The sequence below is a fragment of the Kogia breviceps genome, chromosome 1 (genome assembly GCF_026419965.1).
Source record: "Kogia breviceps isolate mKogBre1 chromosome 1, mKogBre1 haplotype 1, whole genome shotgun sequence".
NCBI lineage: Eukaryota > Metazoa > Chordata > Mammalia > Artiodactyla > Physeteridae > Kogia > Kogia breviceps.
In genome coordinates, this window is record NC_081310.1 from 42256485 (window position 1) to 42281859 (window position 25375).

At 36.1% G+C, this 25375-nt stretch overlaps 1 protein-coding gene across 1 annotated transcript in view; it reads right to left on the reverse strand.

Moving 5' to 3' along the window:
• Positions 1-25375, reverse strand: part of XPR1 (xenotropic and polytropic retrovirus receptor 1) — a 205073-nt gene that overhangs the window by 20912 nt on the left and 158786 nt on the right. Inside the window, exons 10-11 of the mRNA XM_067030754.1 lie at positions 23064-23235; positions 21731-21925 (exon numbers count right to left, since the gene is read on the reverse strand). Coding sequence (XP_066886855.1) covers positions 21731-21925; positions 23064-23235 — 367 coding nt within the window. The remainder of the gene's footprint in view (positions 1-21730; positions 21926-23063; positions 23236-25375) is intronic.

Sequence of the window (25375 nt, forward strand, 5' to 3'; positions counted from 1 at the left end):
GGAGGGGCTGAAAAAGTACTTAAAGAAATAATGGCCGACAACTCCTCAAATTTGGTAAGAGACATAAACCTACAGATTCAAGAAGTTGAGCAAACCTCAAATAAAATAAATCTAAAGTCAAAACACATTAAAATTAAACTTCTCAAAACTAAAGACAAAGATAAAAACCTTGAAAGCAGTCAAGAAAAACCCAATACCTTAACGGTCAAGGTTAAAACAATATGACTGACAGTGGATTTCTCATCAGACATCTTCTGGAGGCCAGACAAAAGTAGCATGAAATTTATCAAGAGCTAGAAAAAAAAGAACTATAAACCTAGATTTTTATACTTAATGTATACAAATTCTTATACTCAATATCCTTCAGGAAATGAAGGGGAAATCAAGACATTCTCAGATAAATGAAAACTAACAGAATATATTAGCAGATCTACCCTGAAAGAATTGTGGAATTCTCTAAACAGAAAGAAAATAAGAAAAGAAGGAACCTTAGAACTTCAAGAAGGAAGAAAGAACCAAGTAAGCAAAAATATGGGTAAATATGATAGGCTATACTTTTCCTCTTGAGTTTTCCAAAGTATGCTTGACAGCTGAAGCAAAAATTATAACACTGTCTGATATGGTGCTAAATGTATGGAGGAAATATTTAAGACCATTACATTATAAATGGGGGGGGGGGTAAAGAGATGTAAAGGGAGGTAAGGTTTCTATAAGTCACTCAAAATGGTAAAATGATGACTCTAGGACACTGTGACAAGTTATGTATATACAATGTAATACTGAGAACTACTAAGAAACCTATACAAAGAGAGACACTCAAAAACTATGCAGAAAACTATAAGACACTGATGAAAGAAATTAAAGATGATACAAATAGGTGGAGAAATATACCATGTTCTTGGATTGGAAGAATCAACATTGTGAAAATGATGATACTACCCAAAGCAATCTACAGCTTCAATGCAATCCCTATCAAATTACCACTGGCATTTTTTACAGAACTAGAACAAAGAATTTCACAATTTGTATGGGAACACAAAAGACCCTGAATAGCCAAAGCAATCTTGAGAACGAAAAATGGAGCTGGAGGAATCAGGCTCCCTGACTTCAGACTATACTACAAGGCTACAGTAATCAAGACAGTATGGTACTGGCACAAAAACAGAAATATAGATCAATGGAACAGGATAGAAAGCCCAGAGATAAACCCACACACATATGGTCACCTTATCTTTGATAAAGGAGGGAAGGATATACAGTGGAGAAAAGACAGCCTCTTCAATAAGTGGTGCTGGGAAAACTGGACAGCTACATGTAAAAGTATGAAATTAGAACACTCCCTAACACCACACACAAAAATAAACTCAAAATGGGTTAAAGACCTAAATGTAAGGCCAGACACTATCAAACTCTTAGAGGAAAACATAGGCAGAACACTCTATGACATAAATCACAGCAAGATCCTTTTTGACCCATCTCCTAGAGAAATGGAAATAAAAACACAAATAAACAAATGGGACCTAATGAAACTTAAAAGCTTTTGCACAGCAAAGGATACCATAAACAAGACCAAAAGACAACGCTCAGAATGGGAGAAAATATTTGCAAATGAAGCAACTGACAAAGGATTAATATCCAAAGTATACAAGCAGCTCATGCAGCTCAATATCAAAAAAACCCAATCCAAAAATGGGCAGAAGACCTAAATAGACATTTCTCCCAAGAAGATATACAGATTGTCCAACAAACACATGAAAGAATGCTCAACATCATTAATCATTAGAGAAATCCAAATCAAATCTACAATGAGATATCATCTCACACCGGTCAGAATGGCCATCATCAAAAAATGTAGAAACAATAAATGCTGGAGAGGGTGTGGAGAAAAGGGAACACTCTTGCACTGTTGGTGGAAATGTAAATCGATACAGCCACTATGGAGAAGAGTATGGAGGTTCCTTAAAAAACTACACATAGAACTACCATACGACCCTGCAATCCCACTACTGGGCATATACCCTGAGAAAACCATCATTCAAAAAGAGTCATGTACCAAAATGTTCATTGCAGCTCTATTTATGATAGCCAGGACATGGAAGCAACCTAAGTGTCCATCAACAGATGAATGGATAAAGAAGATGTGGCACATATATACGACGGAATATTACTCAGCCATAAAAAGAAATGAAACTGAGTTATTTGTAATGAGGTGGATAGACCTGGAGTCTGTCATACAGAGTGAAGTAAGTCAGAAGGAGAAAAACAAATACCGTATGCTAACACATATATATGGAATCTAAGGGAAAAAAATGTCATGAAGAGATTAGTGATAAGACGGGAATAAAACACAGACCTACTAGAGCATGGACTTGAGGACATGGGGAGGCGGAAGGGTAAGATGCGATGAAGTGAGATAGTGGCAGGGACATATGTACACTACAAAATGTAAATTAGATAGCTAGTGGGAAGCTGCCACATAGCACAGGGAGATCACCTCTGTGCTTTGTGACCACCTAGAGGGGTGGGATAGGGAGGGTGGGAGGGAGGGTGATTCAAGAGGGAAGGGATATGGGAACAAATGTATATGTATAACTGACTCACTTTGTTGTAAAGGAGAAACAAACACACTATTGTAAAACAGTTATACTCCAATAAAGATGTTAAAAAAATGTTATAGATAAATCAAAATGGAATTTTAAAATATTCAAGTAAATACAGAGAAATAAAAAGCAGAGAGAGCAGAAGACCAAAAAAGAAAATGGCATACTTAATTTAAGTTCTATCATATCAATAATTACATTAAATGTCAATGATGTAAATATATCACTTAAAAGAGATTGGTAGAAGGTATTAAAAACTATGACCCAATTACATCCTGTCTACAAGCACTCACTCCAAATATAATATAACTACATTGAAGGTAAAAGTATGGAAAGATATGCATCATGTAAACAATAATCAAAGGAAAGCAGGGTGGCTATTTTACTATCAAATAAAGTAGATTTCAGAGCAAAGAAAATAAGTGTAAACAGACAGGGCCATTATGTAAGTATATCAGAGTCAATCCACGAAGAAGATGTAGCAATCCTCACTGTGTCTACATCAAACAACCAGAGTAGCAAAATACGTGAAGCAAAAGCTGATAAAATTGAAAAGAAAAATAGACAAGTCCACAATTATAGAGATTTCAACTCTCCTTCTCAACAACTAATGGAACAAGTAGACAGAAAATAAGCAACAATATAGAATTCAACAACATCATTAACTAATAGGATCTAATAAACACTCCACACTACAACAGCAGAACATACATTCTTTTCAAGTGCCCAATGAACATATATAGCAACATAGGCCAAAAAAATCAATAACAGAAAAATCTTCAAACACTTGGAAACTAAACAACACACTACTAAACAATTCACGGATCAAAGACAAAGTCTCAAGGGAAATTTAAAGAATACACTGAACTAAATGAAAATGAAAATGTAACATATCAACATTTTGGGATTTGGCTAAAGCAGTGCTGAGAGGAAAATGCATAGCATTATAATTATACATACAATTGTATACATTAGAAAAATAGAAAAAATATCAAATAAATAGTCTAAGAACCCACCTCAAGAATCTAGAAAAAGAAAAGCAAAATAAATCCAAAGCAAGCAGAAGGAAGGAAATAATCAAGATAAACACAGAAATCAATGAAATTGAAATGAAAAATAGAGGAAAAAAAATCAATGAAACAAAAAGCCGATTCCTTGAAAAGATCAATAAAATGACAAACCTCTAGTATAGCTGAGAAAGAAAAGAGAAAAGAGAGAAAACACAAATTACCAGTATCAGGAATGAAACGGAATTATCACTACCAACTCTAAAGACATCAAAAGGATAATAAGGGAATACTCTATATTTAACTCTACACCCATAAATCTTCACAACTTAGATGACAAGGACCAAATTCCTCAAAAAACAAAGACTATTACAACTCACTGAACATGAAATATATAATTTGAATTGTCTTATAATTAATAAGGAAACTGAATTTGCATTTAAAAACTACCCCAGAATATATCTCCAGGCCCAGATTGTTTCAGTGGAGAATTCTACCAAGCTGTTAAAGAAGAAAACTTCCACAAATTAGGAGAAGAAACAAAACATCCCTATTTATTTTATGAAATAAGTTTTACACCTATGCCAAAACCAAAGATAGTACACAAAAAGAGAAGTACAGACCAATATCCCTTATGAACACAGACACAAAAATACTTAACAAGATATCAGCAAATAGAATTCAGCAACATATAAGAAGAATTATACACCATGACCAAGTGGGGTTTATTCCAGATATGCTACGCTATTTCGATATTCAAAACTCAAAAATGTAATTCACCATTTTAATAGGTTTAAACCTAGAGAAAAAATGATGGGATCATATCAAAAGATCTAGGTAAATCATCTGAAAAATATCCAACACTCATTCATGATTAAAAACAAAATCTCTCAGAAAAAATAGGAATAGAGAGGAACTTCTTCAACTTGATAAAGCTTCCTCAACAAAAACCCTACAGCATTAGGTGAAGAAATTTTATTTATTATACTTAATGGTAAAAAACTGAATGCTTCCCCCCTAAGATTAGAAACAAGGCAAGGATATCTGCTCTTACCATTATTACTCAACATAGTACTGGAAGCTCAAGCCAGTGCAATAAAGTAAAGGAAAAAAAAAATGAAAAGAAGCAAAAGGCACAGAGATTGGAAAGGAAGAAATAAAACTGCCCCTTTTCGCAGATGGCACTATTGCCTATGTGGATAATCACAAGGAACGTATGATGGGATTATCCAATGCTGTATACATGAAACATTGTAAATCAACTATATTTCAATTAAAAAAAAAGATATGTGGTGTTCATCTATGCATGCCTAGCATCTAGCACAGCCTGACACATTTCAGATGTTTTGTAAATGTTTGTTCAATAAAATAGATGTGACAGATGTAATGAACAAGGCAATTCAATTATTAAATTGTACTTATATTCAACTTATCATCTGCATAGATCCTTATTTACTGGCTTTTCAATAACAAATGATCTCTTCAGTGATTTTTATTAAAGATTGACTTCTGCCCTTTCTCACTCCTTTAGTAATATAACTAAATAATAATAATTCTGGAATGGATAAAATTATGTGTTTTTGCCCCCTCTCCTACAAAAAGACACAGTGTCATTTCTTTAACTAAATGGAATGCTATTGACCATAATTATTTTACAAAGAAATACAAGGATCCTAAAAGTTTTTGACACCGTTTCAAGTGCTTACTTTATGAAGCTGTAAAAAAGCTTCAGGTACTACATTCATAAGGGTAGAAACTTTTTTCTTAGTTAAACTGAAAAAAATTAAGCCACAGACACAAGCTAAAATTATAGCCAATTAAAAATGGAAATAAGATTGTGTAAGATTTAACACAGCAAGATCCTTTTTGACCCACCTCCTAGAGAAATGGAAATAAAAACTAAAATAAACAAATGGGACATAATGAAACTTAAAAGCTTTTGCACAGCAAAGGAAACCATAAACAAGATGAAAAGACAACCCTCAGAATGGGAGAAAACATTTGCAAATGAAGCAACTGACAAAGGATTAATCTCCAAAATTTACAAACAGCTCAATATCAAAAAAACAAACAGGGCTTCCCTGGTGGCGCAGTGGTTGAGAATCCGCCTGCCAATGCAGGGGACACGGGTTCGTGCCCCAGTCCGGGAAGATCCCACATGCCATGGAGCGGCTAGGCCCGTGAGCCATGGCCGCTGAGCCTGCACGTCGGAGCCTGTGCTCTGCAACGGGAGAGGCCACAACAGTGAGAGGCCCATGTACCACAAAAACAAAAACAAAAACAAAAACAAAAAACAACCCAATCCAAAAATGGGCAGACACCTAAATAGACATTTCTTCAAAGATATACAGATTGCCAACAAACATATGAAAGAATGTTCAACATCACTAATCATTAGAGAAATGCAAATCAAAACTACAATGAGGTATCACCTCACTCCAGTCAGAATGGCCATCACCAAAAAATCTATAAACAATAAATGCTGGAGAGAGTGTGGAGAAAAGGGAACCCTCTTGCACTGTTGGTAGGAATGTAAATTGATACAGCCACTATGGAGAACAGTATGGAGGTTCCTTAAAAAACTAAAAATAGAACTACCATACAACCCTGCAATCCCACTACTGGGCATATACCCTGAGAAAACCATAATTCAAAAAGGGTCATGTACCACGATGTTCATTGCAGCTCTACTTACAATAGCCAGGACATGGAAGCAACCTAAGTGCCCACTGACAGATGAATGGATAAAGAAGATGTGGCACATATATACAATGGAATATTATTCAGCCATAAAAAGAAACAAAATTGAGTTATTTGTAGTGAGGATGGACCTAGAGTCTGTCATACAGAGTGAAATAAGTCAGAAAGAGAAAAACAAACACAGTGTGCTAACACATATATATGGAATCTTAAAAAAAGGTTATAAAGAACCTAGGGGCAGGACATGAATAAAGACACAGACATAGAGAATGGACTTGAGGGAACGGGGAGGGGGAAGGCTAAGCTAGGACGAAGTGAGAGAGTGGCATGGACTTATATATACTACCAAATGTAAAATAGATAGCTAGTGGGAAGCAACCACATAGCACAGGGAGATCAGCTCAGTGCTTTGTGACCACCTAGAGGGGTGGGGTAGGGAGGGTGGGAGGGAGACACAAGAGTGAGGAGATATGGGGATATATGTATATGTATAGCTGATTCACTTTGTTATAAAGCAGAAACTAACACAACATTGTAAAGCAATTATACTCCAATAAAGATGTTATAAAGAAAAAAAAAGAATGAACTGTGAAACAGTTCAAAATTTACTTAAAACAAAGTAGATAAGAACTTCTACATCCCCCATGCCTACAGCCTACTGCTTAAATTAAAGAAAGTAAAAAAAAAAAAAAAAATCAATTGATCTGATTTTGTTCTTTGGAAAACCATGTGTCTGTTTTTTTTTTTCCCCTTCCTGGCATCCTAACCTCTTCTAGTAAGTGTTGTCAAACACAGTGTTGTTATATATTTGTGCATTGTGATCAACTGTAATTTGTTACTAATGTTGAAGTATTTATTTTATTTACTTAAAAAACAAATGAGTCGGGGCTTCCCTGGTGGCGCAGTGGTTGGGAGTCCGCCTGCCGATGCAGGGGACACGGGTTCGTGCCCTGGTCCGGGAGGATCCCACATGCCGCGGAGCGGCTGGGCCCGTGAGCCATGGCCGCTGGGCCTGCGCGTCCGGAGCCTGTGCTCCGCAACGGGAGAGGCCACAACAGTGAGAGGCCCGCATACTGCAAAAAAAAAAAAAAAAAAAAAAAAAACAAAAAAAAAAAAAAAAAACAAATGAGTCTATTAAAGAATATCAATATTAACAAAAACAAACAAAAAAGACTGTATAACATTTAAGTAGTCATAATAGCAGTATACAGTAATGAGTTGAATAAAAATAGAGATCAAAAAATATGTTAGTAAAAAAATGACAATATATATTCCATATTTTGATTAATTAACAGATCTAAGAAGGAAGTGAGAGTATATATAACAGGAAGTATGCATAGAGAAAGATGGAATGCCAAAATCTCTTCCACCATTTTCCACACAACCTGCCAATACTCTAAACTAGTATAACACATCAGATCTAAAAAAGCCATCGGAAACAATTCTTAATTTCAGAGTCTAAGACTGTGATGCCTTTTTATAGAAACCTTCATTTGATGCATTTTCTTTCAAATTGGGTATCAGAAATAAGAGTAAAAGTTAAATTATCCCAAACTTTACCAGGACTTCTGAAACATCTATTCAAATATTTAACCTAGGAACCATCTCATCAATCATGGTATCAATTCACTTTGAGATTTAATTAAAAATAACAAAACGAAAAGACAACCCTCAGAATGGGAGAAAACATCTGCAAGCAAAGCAACCGACAAGGGATTAATCTCCAAAATATACAAACAGCTCATGAAGCTCAGTATCAAAAAAACAAACAACCCAATCAAAAAATGGGTGGAAGATCTAAATAGACATTTCTCCAAAGAAGACATACAGATGGCAAAGCAAATGAAAAGATGTTCAACATCACAAATTATTACAGAAATGCAAATCAAAACTACCATGAGGTATCACCTCCACCATTCAGAATGGCCATCATCAAAAAATCTACAAACAATAAATGTTAGAGAGGGTGTGAAAAAAAGGGAACCCTCCTACACTGTTGGTGGGAATGTAAACTGGTACAGCCACTATGGAAACAGTATGGAGGTTCCTTAAAAAACCAAAAATAGACCTACCATATGATCCAGCAATCCCACTCCTGGGCATACATTGGAGAAAACCATAATCCAAAAAGATACATGCACTCCAATGTTCACTGCAGCACTATTTACAATAGCCAGGATATGGAAGCAACCTAAATGTCAATTGACAGAGGAATGGATAAAGAAGATGTGGTACATATATACAATGGAATATTACTCAGTCATAGAAAAGAATGAAATAATGTCATTTGCAGCAACATGGATGGACCTAGAGATTGTTATAGTGAGTGAAATAAGTCAGACAGAGAAAGACAAATATCGTATGATATCGTTATATGTGGAATCTAAAAAAAGGGGCCAAATGAACTTATCTACAAAACAGAAATAGAGTTACAGATGTAGAAAACAAACTTATGGTCTACTAATGTTTACGTAAGTGTGGCCAATGAATCACCTTTAGTAGAAGCACCATGAGGTGCATGTTAAAAATGTATAAATTTCTGGATCATCACCCTAATCCTAGTGAACTAGACTGAAGGTGGGCCCAATATTATGCATTTTAAAGTAATAATCCATGGTGATTCACACATATACTGAAGTTTGAGGATCCCAGCATTACATCATGCTGCCTTGTTGGAAATAACTTTTTAAAGTAGAAAAAGGAATGGATTCAGAGACTGAGAATTATGGTTTTGCTACTTATTGCCATGTGACCCAGGGCAGGCAATTTAACCTTCCTGATATATTAAAATAATAATATCTACTTTCTCTCAGGGTTAATATCAGGTTCAAAATGAAATAATGTGTGCCAAGATGCTACATATTGGCAAACAGCTCTATTAGAATAATAGAATATAAAGAGTTGAAGCAGCCTTAGAAAGATAGCCTAGGCCAACTCCATTTTAATTTTTTTTAATGAAAATAACTATTTTCCTGTTTATAAAAGAACTGTACATTCACCATAAAAAGTTCATAAAAGGGCAAACAAAGTGAGAGCACTGGGCAATCATATTACCTATGTTATTTTATTCATTTACAATTTTAATATTCTTATTTTTCATTTTCTTATGTAATAATTATAATCAGAAGAATGTTAAATAATAGTGATGATTGCAGATATCCTCATGTTAGTCCAGATTTTAATGAGAACGTCTCTAACATTTCCCCTCTAGTCATGATTCTAGCGGTTGGTCTGGGATGCTGATCAATAGATTGTGTGTGTGTGTGTGTGTGTGTGTGTGTATACATATATATATGTGTGTGTGTGTATATACTGATCCTATATGTATACACAATACTTGCTATATTTAAGAAGTATCCTTATGTATACTTTTGTTTTGTTTTTTTTGTTTTTTTATGGTACGCGGGCCTCTCACTGTTGTGGCCTCTCCTGTTGCGGAGCACAGGCTCCGGACGCACAGGCTCAGCGGCCATGGCTCACGGGCCCAGCCGCTCTGCGGCATGTGGGATCTTCCCGGACCAGGGCACGAACCCATGTCCCCTGAATCGGCAGGTGGATTCTCAACCACTGCGCCACCAGGGAAGCCCCTTATGTATATTTTTAATTAATGAATGTCTCTGGTATCTATCTAGATGATCAATCACATGGCTTTTCTCCTTCTGTCTAGTGATATGGTAAAATATTCCTAAATTATCTTAGTCATGGTAACTCCAAAGCCCATGTTCTTTCTCTCAACATGAAACAGTGCCTTTCATTAAAATGGTGCTTTAAAATTCTTACTGGCAGAGGATTTGATTAAATTGAGCAGAGAGATGGATCTGCCTTTCTAGGCAAAGACATTCCACTTTCTGCAATAGAAGGTTAAATGAAGGATAAATTTTAAACATTGATTTCAAATATCAAAATTTTTTTAGTTGAGGAAGGAAACATAGTCATATATTCATAACTGAGAAGGAAGAGGAAGATTATACAACGGATCCTAGACTTTCAGTTCATCCTTCTTCAGTGATTCAGTCTTTTCTACACCAGCTACGAAACGTGTAAGCTTCAATATTCCACTTTGGTGGATGTTCATTTCTTTTGAAAAGACTTCCTGGTAAAGTTAAAACAGCTGCAAGCAGTACAATTCTACTTTTAAAAGAAATATGCTCTAGGGTATTATTCAGAGGCAACCAAAAAGTATTTACAGAGAGCCCTGAGAATCCCACATGAGGAAGCAAAGAAATGCAACACATCAATGTGATATTTAAGCAGTAGGCAGATGCTTTATTTTCCCTCCTATTAAGTAGCAGCACTATTTTTTTAATATGTGAAGAAAATACTGCTTTTAATATAAGAAAAATTTCACTCTAAACATTCCAATTAAAACCACATCTTTTTTTTTTTTTTTTTTTGCGGTACGCGGGCCTCTCACTGTTGTGGCCTCTACCATTGTGGAGCACAGGTTCCGGACGCGCAGGCTCAGCGGTCATGGCTCAAGGGCCCAGCCGCTCTGCCGCACGCGGGATCCTCCCGGACCGGGGCACGAACCCGTGTCCCCTGCATCGGCAGGCGGACTCTCAACCACTGCGCCACCAGGGAAGCCCAAAACCACATCTTATACCTCATTCAAAATACTACCAATGAAACTAAGTATTAGCTTACTGGTCTTTGTTTCCATATTTTACTCGCTACATTCTAGCATGCTGGAATGTTTATTAACAATATATATTAAGGAAATAGCCAGACAGCATTAACAAATACCTAATTGCCTCTGGTATTTCTTAGGAAGTGAATTTCATGACCCTAACAAAGAATAAAACTCTAAGCAAATTATTCATGTCAATCCATTCTCCCATCACTTGCAACAACATCAATATGTTAGTGTTTGTTTCCCTTCGATTCAAGAAAGACTTTCAATTTTCTTCCAGAGAGAAATTATTTATATAGTTGAGCTGACTCCACATTGCTCTTACTAATAAAAGCGTGTGACTGTTAATGTGAGATAGCTAGTTCTTGGCAATGCCTTTGGTTTTCCACGAATGTGGTTATTAGGACAAAGGGATCACAAAGTGGGCCTAACCATATAAAAGTACAGTCTAATTATTCTCTCTCAATGTATCTTTGTGCTTCCCCCAAAACAAATTTATTTGGCACTTGTAGGGATAGCACACTACCCTATCTGATCTTCCTTTGTTTACTATGAGTTTAACATTTCCCCTTTGGGAAGAGTCAGGTCATTCTATAACATTAGAAGGCAGTATGGTTGAGAAAAATAATCACAAGACCTGGGTGTGAATTCTAGCATTGTCACCTACATGCGACTTGACTTTGGAGCTATATTGTTTGTATTCAGATTCACAACCTACGTTCTTCCACTTCATAGCTGTACGACTTTGGCAAGTAACTTAACCTCTCTGTTTTGAATTTCCTCACCTAAAAACTGACGATCAAGTGATTACCTCCAATAAAGACTCTCCTTTTTTTTTGGACCATACAGAATTTATTCTGGCAAAGAGAAGCAGCCACATCCTCATTCTAGAGGTACTCCTAGTTGCAGTTCTAGAGATAACATTGATGTCCAGCATTGGGCATACAAGCTGTGATGTCTTCACTGCCTGTTGGGATTTCTGTAAGCTACTCAACATCCTTTAAATAAATCTTTCTTAAAATAACCAGAGGGTTTCTGAACCTTGGGCATAAGGGGTTATTGGAAGGCAAAAACCTTGTAGTTTTAGAAACCATCTCGGAGACTGGGGACTTGGATTTCTCTCTCCTTTCCAAAAGTGCCATTTAGTACATGTGTATTTCCACAGCAAGTGAATAATGGAGAATAATAATGGCAAGACAAAAAGTGCGGTAGCCATTCTCTAAAATGGCATCCAATGTTCCTTGCCCCTTCGTGTTCACATCTCTCTATAATTCCCTCCCACATTATTCCAGGGTCAGTCTGTAGCACCCAGCAGAAGTGATGGATAGATAAAGACTCTCTTTGACCTAACTATAGTCAGGCTCCTCTAAGTTCCCTAGACCTAAACTTGGTGTCCATCCTTGTCAAGCATGCATCACCCCGTTGTAGCAAGAATCTTGCTAAGTCCCTTTACCCTTGATAGCTGATCACCTCAATCTCTCATCAAATTCTTCATCCTCCACCTTTGGCATCTGATCACCTTGATCTGATTTCAGCAAAAATCCTGTCAAGTCAGTTTAGCCAAAATCCTCCCTTACCCTTGATGTTTCCTTTTAGCAATTTTCCACTCATTGACCACCACCCTGCTCCTTGGCTATAAATCCCCACTGGTCCATTCTATATTCAGAATTGAGCCCAGTTCTGTACTGAGATCACTTTTCCTCTATTGCAACAGCTCCTGAATAAACTTTGCTTCTGCCACTTTAACTACCATTCAGGTCTGATTCTAATACCTCATAATGTTGCTGCAAAGATTAAATGAGTTAATACATGTTAAATGCTTAAAAGAATGTTAGCTCAAAGAAGTATTCAATAATTATTAGCTTTAAATAATATCATTATTCTTCATCTACTATTTGCAGGTGCTTTGGGTCACTTTTGACCAGCCCACTGTATAATATTCCATGTACCATAAAGTCACTGTAATTAAATTATTCTCCTACTGCTGGACATTCATAAGATTACTTTCATTTTTTTACTATATAGTGCTGTGAACATATATTCATTTATACCCACTTCTCTAATCACTTCCTTAGGAAAAAGTTATGGAAAGGGAGTTACTAAGTCAAAAGGTATGAATGATTTTAATACTCTTGATAGAATTACCAAATTGCTTACCAATTTATACTCAATCAACAGAATGAGTGTTCATCTCTCCATATCCTTGCCAGCAATTTGTATCATCACTTCCTTGATTAAATATGATTTTAATTTGCATTTCTTTTGCTAATAGTAAAGTAGAACATTTTTCATGTATATTAGCCATGTTTATTCTACAATATTATGTTTATATCCTTTTCCAATAAAAAATCAGTTAAAATTAATTTGTTTTGTGGTGATTAGATTACAGTTTAAAAATATCCACTCCTTTCTTCTGTGACTCTTACTCCATTGATGTTGGGTTTAATAATTTGCTTTGGCTGTTCAGGATGGGCAGACTTCCTTTAGGCTCGGCTATATGACTTCTTTTGGCCACTGGGAGGTTAGCAGATGTGAGACAAGCAGACTTAAAAAGTGTTTGTGCAATAGTAATTGTTTCTGCTAGTACCACATAAAGAGTTTTTCCTTGGATAACTGCTGCCCCTTTGGCTGGGACCCCAAAACGAACAAACACGTAACAAACTCAAACCCACCTTTCAGGAAAGAGCCAAAAACCCAATGGGAACAGCGGCCTAAAGCTGTGCTATTCAGCTGACCCCAGCCTAGTTCCACCAATTCCCAGCTGACCCACAAACATAAAGGAGAATAAATATATACACATATATAAAGGAGAATAAATTACTGCTGTTTTAAGCTGCTGAGTTTTGGGGTGGTTTATCATGTAGCAATATCTGATTAGTACACTTACTGTATTATGAAACTGAAAGACAGAGATTCATGTATAATCTACTACTTATATTCCCTAGAGTAACATATACCCAGCAAGAACTTAAGGCCTCATAATTCATTTGCCTGCTCAGTTTTTCTCTTTTTTTCTTTTATTTTTGCTGAAAATACTTAGACACTATACCTTTTCTTGATGTTTATACTTTTCACCAATGAGTCTCATGTAAAATTATATATAATATAAAATAATATATAAATTAAAATTAAAAATTTTATTTGCAAGTACTTGTCTTTAAATTCTTTTTCAATTAGACAAATTGCTCCGTAAGTTGAATTCATAAATAATTTTGACCTTGTTCTTTTAAACATCATAGATCTTCCAGCAGTATCTAAACAATAATAGAGACTGTTTTTAAACTTTAAATTTTTGTGCATGAGTGTTTCAAAAGCAACACAATTTACATAGAAATGCTAACAAATTATATCTATCAGTTATAAGAGCAATTAAGAAAACAAAGGTGTTAGAGAAAAGTCAACAAAAACAGCTTCAGGGTATAAGGACAAGTGTTTTTTTAAAAAGCTTTTTCTTTTATATGACAAAGATGATACAAAAATATAATTTATTCAAAGCTATAATTAATGCTTTAAAAGAAACAAGGTAAAATATAAATGGGATTGTTAGTGTAATATTTATAAAACCATTTAAAATCAGCACAATGCCAAGTAGATATAAGTTACTCAAGAAATACTATTAAAGTCAATTTAATAATCAGAAAGAAACAATACCTCACATTTGATTTTATAGCATCAGCAGGATTTAAGCCAATACTGACAAATGGTGAATTCTAAAATAATCTATCTCTTGTCTGCATTATTAGTTAGGCTAGAGAAATTACAGCAAAATGTATCAAATTTCAAAAGGGTTAAAGATTTGAGCTACTTTCAATACTAAGTCCAAAATGAAATCATTTATTCAAATGAGTTGTTTTAAAAAATTTTGTGTATGTCCTTAAAAAGTTAAGGAACAAAAGTTTCCCTAGAGATTTTTTTAAAAAAAGCATTTCTACTGTAGTATAACAAGACTAAAATTTGGAAATTCTGGCATAGAAGCTCATTATTCAGGGCAGAAACAGCATAACAAACTGGCCATACCCCCAGAGAGGAAGCACTTCAGGACTATGTGTGCTCACCCAAAACAATGAAATGACTATTTGCACTGAAGGCACTGAACTATTGCTGAGGAATCCTCATTAGGGGACACAGTACCCCTTACAGAATGTTAAACAAGGAGGGATCTAGAAGATATATGAGATCTGGGCACTGGGAAACAATCAAGCAAAGAAATACAAATGAACTCTGCTTTTAAGTGAGTAGAGAGTATCTCTTTTTTTCCAAGTATTTTAAAATGTCTAATAGTAAATGCTAACAAATGCTAACAAAGGAGTCTAAAGTAAAACATGAAGTATTTTTTGAGTTTTTTTTCTTCTATGTATTCAGAGAACAGCAAAAAGCAAAATCCACTAAGAATTTATAAATATTTTCGAATGTCAGAAACTGTAAATGAAAACCAGAAAATCTAATGAAGTACTCTCTCCCCATCAATGGATTAGAAATAATAACACAATGGCTTTTTTATTATTGTACCTCCCACAGGCTTTTCCTTGCCAAGGCCGAGAAACCTCAAGGACACACAAAAACCATTTAAAGTACTTTCCTGTCTCCTCCACTCCCAATTCCAACAAAAAACTTGTAAGAATTGGCTTCTAATTTAGGCTTGTAACAAAATGCGAATTCTTAAAATAAGACTGGCTGAGAGCTAAATCCTTTGTTTCTAAAATCAAAGATAGAAAATAAAATATACTGAAATGTTTAAAGTGTTTCCTTCTTACTACAAGTAAGGGCTAGCTGCAGTATTATCATACTTATTCTCCCAACAATGGGCCTAACCCCTCCCTCACCTTTTAAAAAGTGATTCTAAGTATAGAGTTAACCCTTGCATCTCCATTTTTACAAATCATGCGGCATAAGACATAACCTTTGAAACAATCTTGAAAATGCCCACAATAATGCTGTTACTATGGTAACTCTTGTAGGCTAGTTCTCTGAAAAGACTCAGATTCCTGAGTCTGAACAAAGTTACCTCACCATTTTCTATACTTCTCCCTCCTGAGAAAATTTATCCTTTGCACATACACATTCAATAGAAAAAGATCAACCTCATTAACCATGAAGAATCTATTCTTTTAACTCAATGATCATTTCTAGTCTATGTTTTCTGATACCTTTTCTCTTGGAATATTGTCCAAGAAAACAATAGAAATCAAATTCTGCTTTTGATCACCATTCCATGTCAAATTTTCTGTCATGGGTTCCTTTGTCTTTTTTGGTAAAAAAATTTAGTGATATAAATATTTAATATGTAGCAACTATAAAAAGTGTTTTTTAAAAAATTTTAGGGATATCGTTAAACTATACAACCAATGGTCCCTCTAAAAAATGTGTGTGCTTTTAAAAATTTGCCTGTGGGCACATGAATCAAGTTCAGTCAGTAAACAGCTGTGTTAGTTGAATAAAAAACCAAACACAGGGCTTCTCTGGTGGCGCAGTGGTTGAGAGTCTGCCTGCCGATGCAGGGGACGCGGGTTCATGCCCTGGTCTGGGAAGATCCCACATGCCGCAGAGCGGCTAGGCCCATGAGCCATGGCCACTGAGCCTGTGCGTCCGGAGCCTGTGCTCCGCAACAGGAGAGGCCACAACAGTGAGAGGCCCGCGTACCACACACACACACAAAACCTAAATATATGATTGGTCCTACTCAAGCTTTTTGGTATACTGTCCAGAAATAGAGAAAGTGAATGACTCTAGTGACTAGTTAACAAATCACTTTTCATTCAGTTTATGTTCAATTCTTTACTCAGTTTATTTTCAGCCCTTTGCTTTCAACAAAGAAAACTTGATAGATCACTAAAAATAATTATTAATAATAGTTTACTATGCAATTTTGGGGGGCATATAATTCAGGATTTATCCAAAAAAATGAGGGACAATGCAACAACAAAATTTCCATTCTTATGTATATAGCAATGCTAACAAAGTTTCTCAGGATTTACTTATATAAAAACTGAAAAATGGAAGAGTAATAATATAAATTTATCTCATTAAGAAATATTGGGACTTCCCTGGTGGCACAGTGGTTACGAATCTGCCTGCCAATGCAGGGGACACAGGTTCAAGCCCTGGTCCAGGAAGATCCCACATGCCATGGAGCAACTAAGCCCGAGTGCCACAACTACTGAGCCTGTGCTTTAGAGTCCACGAGCCACAACTACTGAGCCTGTGCACCTGGAATCTGTGCTCTGCAATAAGAGAAGCCACTGCAATGAGAAGCCCGCGCACTGCAATGAAGAGTAGCCCCCACTCGCCGCAACTAGAGAAAGCCTGTGCGCAGCAATGAAGACCCAACACAGCCAAAAATAAATAAATAAATATTTTAAAAATAGAAATATTTATGTGTAATAATTATTAAAATTTGTGGGCTTCCTTGGTGGCTCAGTGGTTGAGAGTCCGCCTGCCGATGCAGGGGACACGGGTTCTTGCCCCGGTCCAGGAAGATCCCACATGCCATGAAGTGGCTGGGCCCGTGAGCCATGGCCGCTGAGCCTGCGCGTCCGGAGCCTGTGCTCCGCAACAGAAGAGGCCACAACAGTGGGAGGCCCGCATACCGAAAAAAAAAAAAAAATTGTAATGTTATTTTGACAACTATAGATAAAATGAGAGTAATGATAATTACAACACAGAAAGAAAAAAAATTACTCTAACAAGTATTTTTCTTAATAATAGGAATTTATCTTCCTAGTAACTAATTTTCCTACTAATAGGAAATTAATAATTTAATTTCAATTTACATGCTATGTATCAGACAAAAGTCATTAAAACAAAAGTATATTATACTAAAATAAAGTTCAACGGGACAGAGATGTAAAACTTGACTATTGTACAATTGCTTCATTAAAAAAAATTAAATCATGGTATAATGCCTTTATATTTAGATTACTTGGGTACACTTAGTAGAAACACTTAGCAGCTTTTTAAAAAAATGTGACTATTTAAAATTTACTGGAAAAGATTATTTTGTAACTATTTAAGACAAAAAATTTCAGACATAAACTTAAAAATGTCTGAGAAGTAATATAGTTTAAAATAATAAAATAAAGATAATAAAGTAATATATCAATAGTTTAAAAGGTTATTTGAATGGGTACATGAACAACAACAATAAAAATCTAAGGACAATACTATCCAAACCACTGCTTCTAGCTTTAGGTGTTCAGATTTGGAGTGTTTGCAGATTCGAGGAATTCAGATTTTCAGCATCTTACTGAATGGTATCAGTACAGATACATTATACCCTAAACTATTCAACCAAAAAAAGGAAAGAAAAACCAGTACTCAATTTTACCCAGGATGGGAGAAAAGTAAAGGGTTATTAAGCCATAGGGTAGCATGTATCAAATTAATTGCCTGATTTAGAAATTCTCTATTAACAACCTTCTGAATCATGATGCATGCCTGGACTGAAAAATAGCATTCTTCACCAAGAGTGAAAATTTGGGGAGCTTTCATGGATAGGAAGAATTAATATTGTTAAAATGACCATACTACCCAAGGCAATCTACAGATTCGATGAAATCCCTATCAAAATACCAATAGCATTTTCTGCAAAGTTAGAAAAAAAAATTCCAAATTTATATGGAAACACAAAAGACCCCCCCCCCCCAAATAGCCAAACCAATCTGAGAAAGAGCAAAGCTGGAGGTAACATGCTCCCTGATTTCAAACTATACTATAAAGCTACAATAATCAAAACAATATACTACTGGCACAAAAACAGACACATGATTAGTAGAACAGAGAGCCCAGAAATAAACCCATGTATTGGGTTGGCCAAAAAGTTTGTTTGGGTTTTCCATAACAGCTTATGAAAAACTCAAACGAACTTTTTGGCCAACCCAATACTTATGATCAATTAAACTATGACAAAGGAGGCAAGAATACACAATAGGGAAAAGAAAGCCTCTTCAATAAATGGTGCGGGGAAAACTGGACAGCTATAGGCAAAAGAATCAAACTGTACTACCTTTTCACATCATATACAAAAATACACCCCAAATAAATTAAAGACTTAAACGTGAAACCCGAAACATTAAAACTCCTAAAAGAAAACATAGGCAGTATGCTCCTGACATCAGTCTTAGCAATATTTTTTTGGATATGTCTCCTTAGAAAGGGAGACAAATGCAAAAATAAACAAATGGGACCTAATCAAACTAAAAAGCATTGCACAGGGAAGGAAACTATCAACAAAACAAAAGGGCTGCCTATTGAATGGGACAAGATATTTGCAAAGGATATATGAGGTAAGGGGTTAATATCCAAAATATATAAGTAACTCATACATCTCAACATGCAGAAAAACCCAACCTGATTAAAAAATGGGCAGAGGACCTGAACAGAAATTTTTCCAAAGAAGACATTCAGATGTACATCAGGAACATGAAAAGATTCTCAACATCACTAATCATCATGGAAATGCAAATCAAAACCACAATAATATATCACCTCACACCTGTCAGAATGACTACTATCAAAAACACAACAAAAAACAAGTGTTGGAGAGGGTGTGGAGAAAAGGGATCCCTTGTGCACTGTAGGTGGGAATTTAAACTGGTGCAGCCACTATGGAAAACAGTATGGAGATTCCTCAAAAAATTAAAAATAGGACTACCACACAATCCAGCAATTCCACTTCTGGGAATTTTTCTGAAGAAAATAAAAGCACTGATTTGAAAAGACATATGCACCACTGTGTTTACTGCAGCATTCTTTATAACAGCCAAGGTATGAAAGCAATCTAAGTGTCCACTGATAGATGAATGGATAAAGATGTGGGGGGTACACACACACACACACACACACACACACACACACACACACACACACACACACACACACACACACTGGAATATTACTCAGCCATAAAAAAGAATGAAATCTTGCCATTTGCCACAACATGAATGGACCTAGAGGGTATTATGCTAAGTGAAATAAGTCAGACAGAGAAAGACAAATAGTATATGATTTCACTTATAAATGGAATCTAAAAAACAAACCAAAAAAAGAACAAACATAACAAAACAGAAGTAGACATACATACAGAGAACAAACTGGTGGTTGCCAGAAGGGAGGTGGGTTAGGGGATGAGTGAAATAGGTGAGGGAGATTAAGAGGTATAAAATTCTAGTTATAAAATAAATAAGTCATGGGGATCTAATGTATAGCATAGTAATTATAGTCAATAATATTGTGATAACTTCTTACGGTGACAGACAGTAACTAGACTTATCATGATCACTTTGTATTATATAGAAATATTGAGTCACTATGTTGTACACCTGAAACTAATATAATATTGTTAAGACAATTATACTTCAAGGAAAAAAAAGAATAACTATTAGAAGGCACTGGAAAGCCACCAAAAGCAGGCAAAAAGCCTGAGCTTACTTTGAAAAGATGTTGGCATAAAGAGTAAGAATTGTGAGTTTGTGGCTTTTTGCCTGAGGGTGCTCCCAATACCCTCTTTCTACTCCAGTCACAGAAAAATCAGTCTTACTGCCTCCAGGACAGAGTCAGGGTTGATGGAACAACTAGAAATTGAGGGATAATCCTTGAAGGGAGAGACCTGCAGAAAGGGTAAAATGAAAAATCTGAGTACAAAATCTACCAGTATCCCAGGCCGACCAACTGGTAAGCATGTACAATGGAGAGTCTGAGGAGCTAGCCAAACAGTGGGTGCACATGAGAGAGGAGTTAAAAAAAAAAAATTAAGGGAGCTTCAGGATGTATTTCTTTCACTGAGGTACTTAGTTAAAGTTAAATTATATCATTTAACAAGAGTGCCTCCATAGTGGTAAAGTTATTGGCTGCATTATCAATATTACTGCAATCACAGAATCTACTACAAAAAGTGGAAGTACATTATAAAGTGTTCTGCTGGACCAAATCACAAGCTTTACAAGAAACAACCACCCTAATCTTTCAAGACCATCAGACACACAGCAGCAGTTCTGGAGCACTAGCTAAGGCTCCTAAATACAGCATCTCACTTAAAAAATATCACAGAAAAAGAATTTTTTATCAAAGTATCTAAAAATAATTGTAATGATTGCAATTGGTAACATTTCTTTACCACTCACAGATGAGAGTGCAGCCTCTAAGGTGTATGCTGATACTGATTTAAATAGACAAAGAAGGAAGGCATTTTAGTAAAAGGAAGTGAGATCTTTGATTGACAGTTCTTAGGAGAAGGTTAAAAATTCAAAAGGAGTGCCTGTATGTGGCTCAGAACCTAAAAGCCTTTTTCTCCTCCCAACAGAAGAACAGTCTCAAGTAATAACTGGTTGCCATGGAGATAAGAAACTAGAGAGATCAGAGAACTCAATTTGCAGTTAAATACGCTGGAAACAATCCTTACTACTTGGTGAAGGAAAGCGATTAAAAATATACATGATTGCCAGAGGGAATCTTCTTCACCTAGCATATCCTAACCTCATTAATGAACAAGAAGTCTAAAAAACCAAACGAAAACCCAAGATGTCTTGGATTGAACCCATTAAACATAATTCAGGATTTCAAACGTTATCACAAATCCTTTCTCTTCCAGATGACTTTGATTCTTTTTAATGGTACTTGTTAGTAAATACTGGAATGAGACTAAAATTGTGTTCAAGGACAAAGTAGTATACCTGAAGGGACTGGAGCTTCAATGAAAAAAAAAGAAGCATGACAAATGGAAAGGTAACCAGAGTAAGAAATAGATTCAAGTGGTGAAAATCCAGATTTTGAAAAATCTTTTCACAATCAATGAATACCTTTGTGAGTGCTGTAAAGGGCTGCAAACGTCACCATGAAGAAAGTCGTGGAGTATTTCCCAGCATTAACTAAATGAGGAAAGGCCCTTTTTGTGTCTCGGTATCGGCGCAGGCACTGGATAAAGCGAAGCCAAGCAGGAATGCACTGAACAATAGCCCGCACACCATATGAGTATTTGTGGCAAATTTCTGGTTCTGTGAAGATTTCAAAGAAGAAAAGACTACAATTAAAAAAAAATAACTTGTTCACATCATTTAGAGTCATATATTGTAACCACTAGGAAGTCCATAAAAGCAAGGAACCTGGGTTTCAGAATCACTTTTTTCTTTGCAACTATTATATTCTTAAACTTTTTAGTGGTTGATAAGCTGAGGAGAGAAGGTAAAATACCCAGTGGGAACTTAGAAAAATCTGCCGGCTCAGATTTCTGACTATCTATTCTGGAATCACCTTCTTTGAAGTGTGGTAAAACTATAAGACAATTAGAAGATGAGTACACTAATCAAAGAGAAAAAAATTAGCTCTGAAACATCTGGAAAACCTATATATATCACTGGTGACTCCAGTCAATTTCATGAACTCCAAACCACTACAATATACCCACTATAGGTTGTTCACACTCTTGTTCTTTAAAAATAAATAAAACAAACAAAGAAAACAAACAGCAGAGTTTATACTTTTACAATAAGAATAGAGTTCGTAAATCAACTTTCTTCAAATTCTGAAAATGTATCAGAGTGGTTCAACAAACAATAGAATTGTGATCTGCTGGCAATCAATGAAAATGTGTTGGCACTGGCTTCGCTAACTTTTGTTAGTCAGATGTTACATGATCTGTCTAAAGGTGGTCTTTGTCATTAAGGCAAGAGTCCTTAGTAACTTGAACACCTGGCATAAACAAAGAGTGATAAAAAGAGCCAAAAGAAAAATAAGGTCCCCAAGAAGAATTTAAAAACATCTATAATGACTTTCTCAAAGCACTTGATCTAATTTCTAAATTATCAGTATTTTTGATCATAGTAAAGCAATACTGTGTTGGCAGTTGTTGACACTAAAGCATCTGTGATTTAATTACCAATGTATCAGAAGTTTTTTAGTTTTAGAATTCTTTAAGTGTAAGTTGTAAATCTCCTGGCAAATGAATGGTTAAAATTATAATATATAATTTAAGAGCCAAATTATATCAGATAAAGAGATTGCTAAAGAAGTGCCAAGTACATTTAATTAAATTTATAATATTATTGGATGATCTTAAATTTCTCAGTTATCATTCCCAGTATTTCTTGGTTTACATTGGCAGTTCAGTAGTGTGGATGCACATTCATACCCTACCTTCTGAATCATTTGGCAACAGGCCCCCACTTTCATCCCATTTGAGCTCAAAACTGTAGAAGCAGATCATATATTCCAGGTCCATCAGTATCACTGACAGGCTGTTCAGCTGATCGGCCAGCCAGAAATCAGCAAAGCCTACCTTATGGAAGGGGGCTGTAAATACTCGAAACTGGGAGAAAGAAAAAAATCAGAAAACACAGAAACAAGAAAATTCATATTAAATTTCTCTAATTCATGTCTAACCCTGCAGCATGATTATTGACAAAATGGAAACCAATGAACCAATCACAAACACAGGGACCTGGCAACAGTGGCTAGGTTGAGAGTTAGTAATGAAGGGAATGAGTTGAATGGACAACTAAGAGAGAAATTAGAAGGGTGGGGTAGGGGGAAGGCAAGAATAGCTACAGTCAGAAAACAGAAAGCAGAGAGGTGGGAAGAGCTGAAGTGGAAAGCAGAGAGAATGGCACAAATGCACCCAGAGGACATTTAGCGTTAGGGTCTAAATTAAATTTTGCTGGAGACCCATGTGCTATGATAATTTCTGGAATATTCTCCTATCTTAGCTAACTGAATACAAAGCTCTTCTTTGCCTGCACAGGATAGGAAGGGGAGGATAGCACCTCGTCTGAAGTATGTATTATTCTCTAACCAAAGTCACTTTCATTTCACTAATGCCATGGTGATAACTGTATTTGTCTTCAAATTATGCCACAAAAATCAGCCCACATCCCACTGCTACAAAAACAATGATAAATAAATTCAGGTTATATATCTTGAGCACTAATCCACTCTGTGTATTTTTCTCATAATGCATTTCTTATAATCCATTAACTATAACAATTCTGAGCTAGGTGTTATCCATATCCCCATTCTACAGAAGACCTATAAGAGTAACTCCTCCTGACTCTATTCTGTGGAAGCCTGTTTACCACTGCAAAGGAAAATCCTGGCGTTGCAGAGAGAGAAAGAATTAGATACTGATCACCAGAAATAATCTCAAATTGTACAGACTGCCTTGAAAGGCCTTGAGTGACGTGAAGATGGGATGAAGGCAGCTTTCCTCCTCACCCTGTTATACCCTTTCTATCTTACACAGGTGAAAATGGACTCCTAAAACAAGGAATTCTGACTAAGCAACAGTTTTGAGAAAATGAGTCTAAAGCTATAGCTCTCCTGCCATCTAGGTATATGCATTCAATGGACATATCCAGCCTGGGAGACTGGCTCTCTTCTCTCAGACTTGGCTGGTTCTTTCTATTCTTTCTCTAAATAGTTCCTTTGATTATTTCAGGGAAATAATAAATGACTATATTACAAATCAATCCTGGGTGTCAACTATCTATGACAGGTATTGTCTTGGAGCTTTGGAATTTAGACCAGGGGTCTACAGGACACAATACAGACTTTAAGACATTACTTTCTGGAGCTGATATATTTTGTGTCCACGGTTCAATCTCTGATCACTTGCTTACTCTTTCAAAAGTTGTTCAGTAAGCCAGATGAGATGTTACCATTTGCAACCATAAGCTCCAGATACAGCAAACTTTTTTTTGCCAGGTAGGTTTGGGTAGGAGGTATTAGGGATTGAGATGTTAATCATTTATGCACAGAGGTTCTGGTACCAGTTTATATAATATATATTTTTTCAGTATGCGGGACTCTCACTGTTGTGGCCTCTCCCATTGCGGAGCACAGGCTCCGGACGTGCAGGCTCAGCGGCCATGGCTCACGGGCCCAGCCTCTCTGCGGCATGTGGGATCTTCCCGGACCGGGGCACGAACCCGTATCCCCTGCATCGGCAGGCGGACTCTCAACCACTGCGCCACCAGGGAAGCCCGATATATAATATTTTAAGAAACTCTAGGTACAGAATGGATTTAAAAGATTCAAAGAGACAGAAACAAGAGAATAATTTAGGATATAACAACAAAGGATCAGAAGTCTTACTCAGTCTCTAGTCATGGACTTTTGTGAAACTGGTAGCCTAGGGCAAATTTCTCATTTCTCACTGACATTAGACAGACTACCATTACTGTCACCACCTGCCACACCCAGCCTCAAAACTTGGCTATTACAGAAAACCTCTGTAAGAGCAGAAGGGGAGGACAGTGTATTAAATAAGAAACAAAGAGATAGAGGGATGCACTAGAAAAGGAAAGGAGTGACATAAAATAAAAATTGGAAGGAAGGGAAAATTTACAGAAGAGAGAAGATGAGAAAAGAACGAAAGATGGGAGTGGTAAATATTGGTATAAGACAACTAATGAAGGAAAGAACATAATTATAGTCATTCATGCATTTAACAA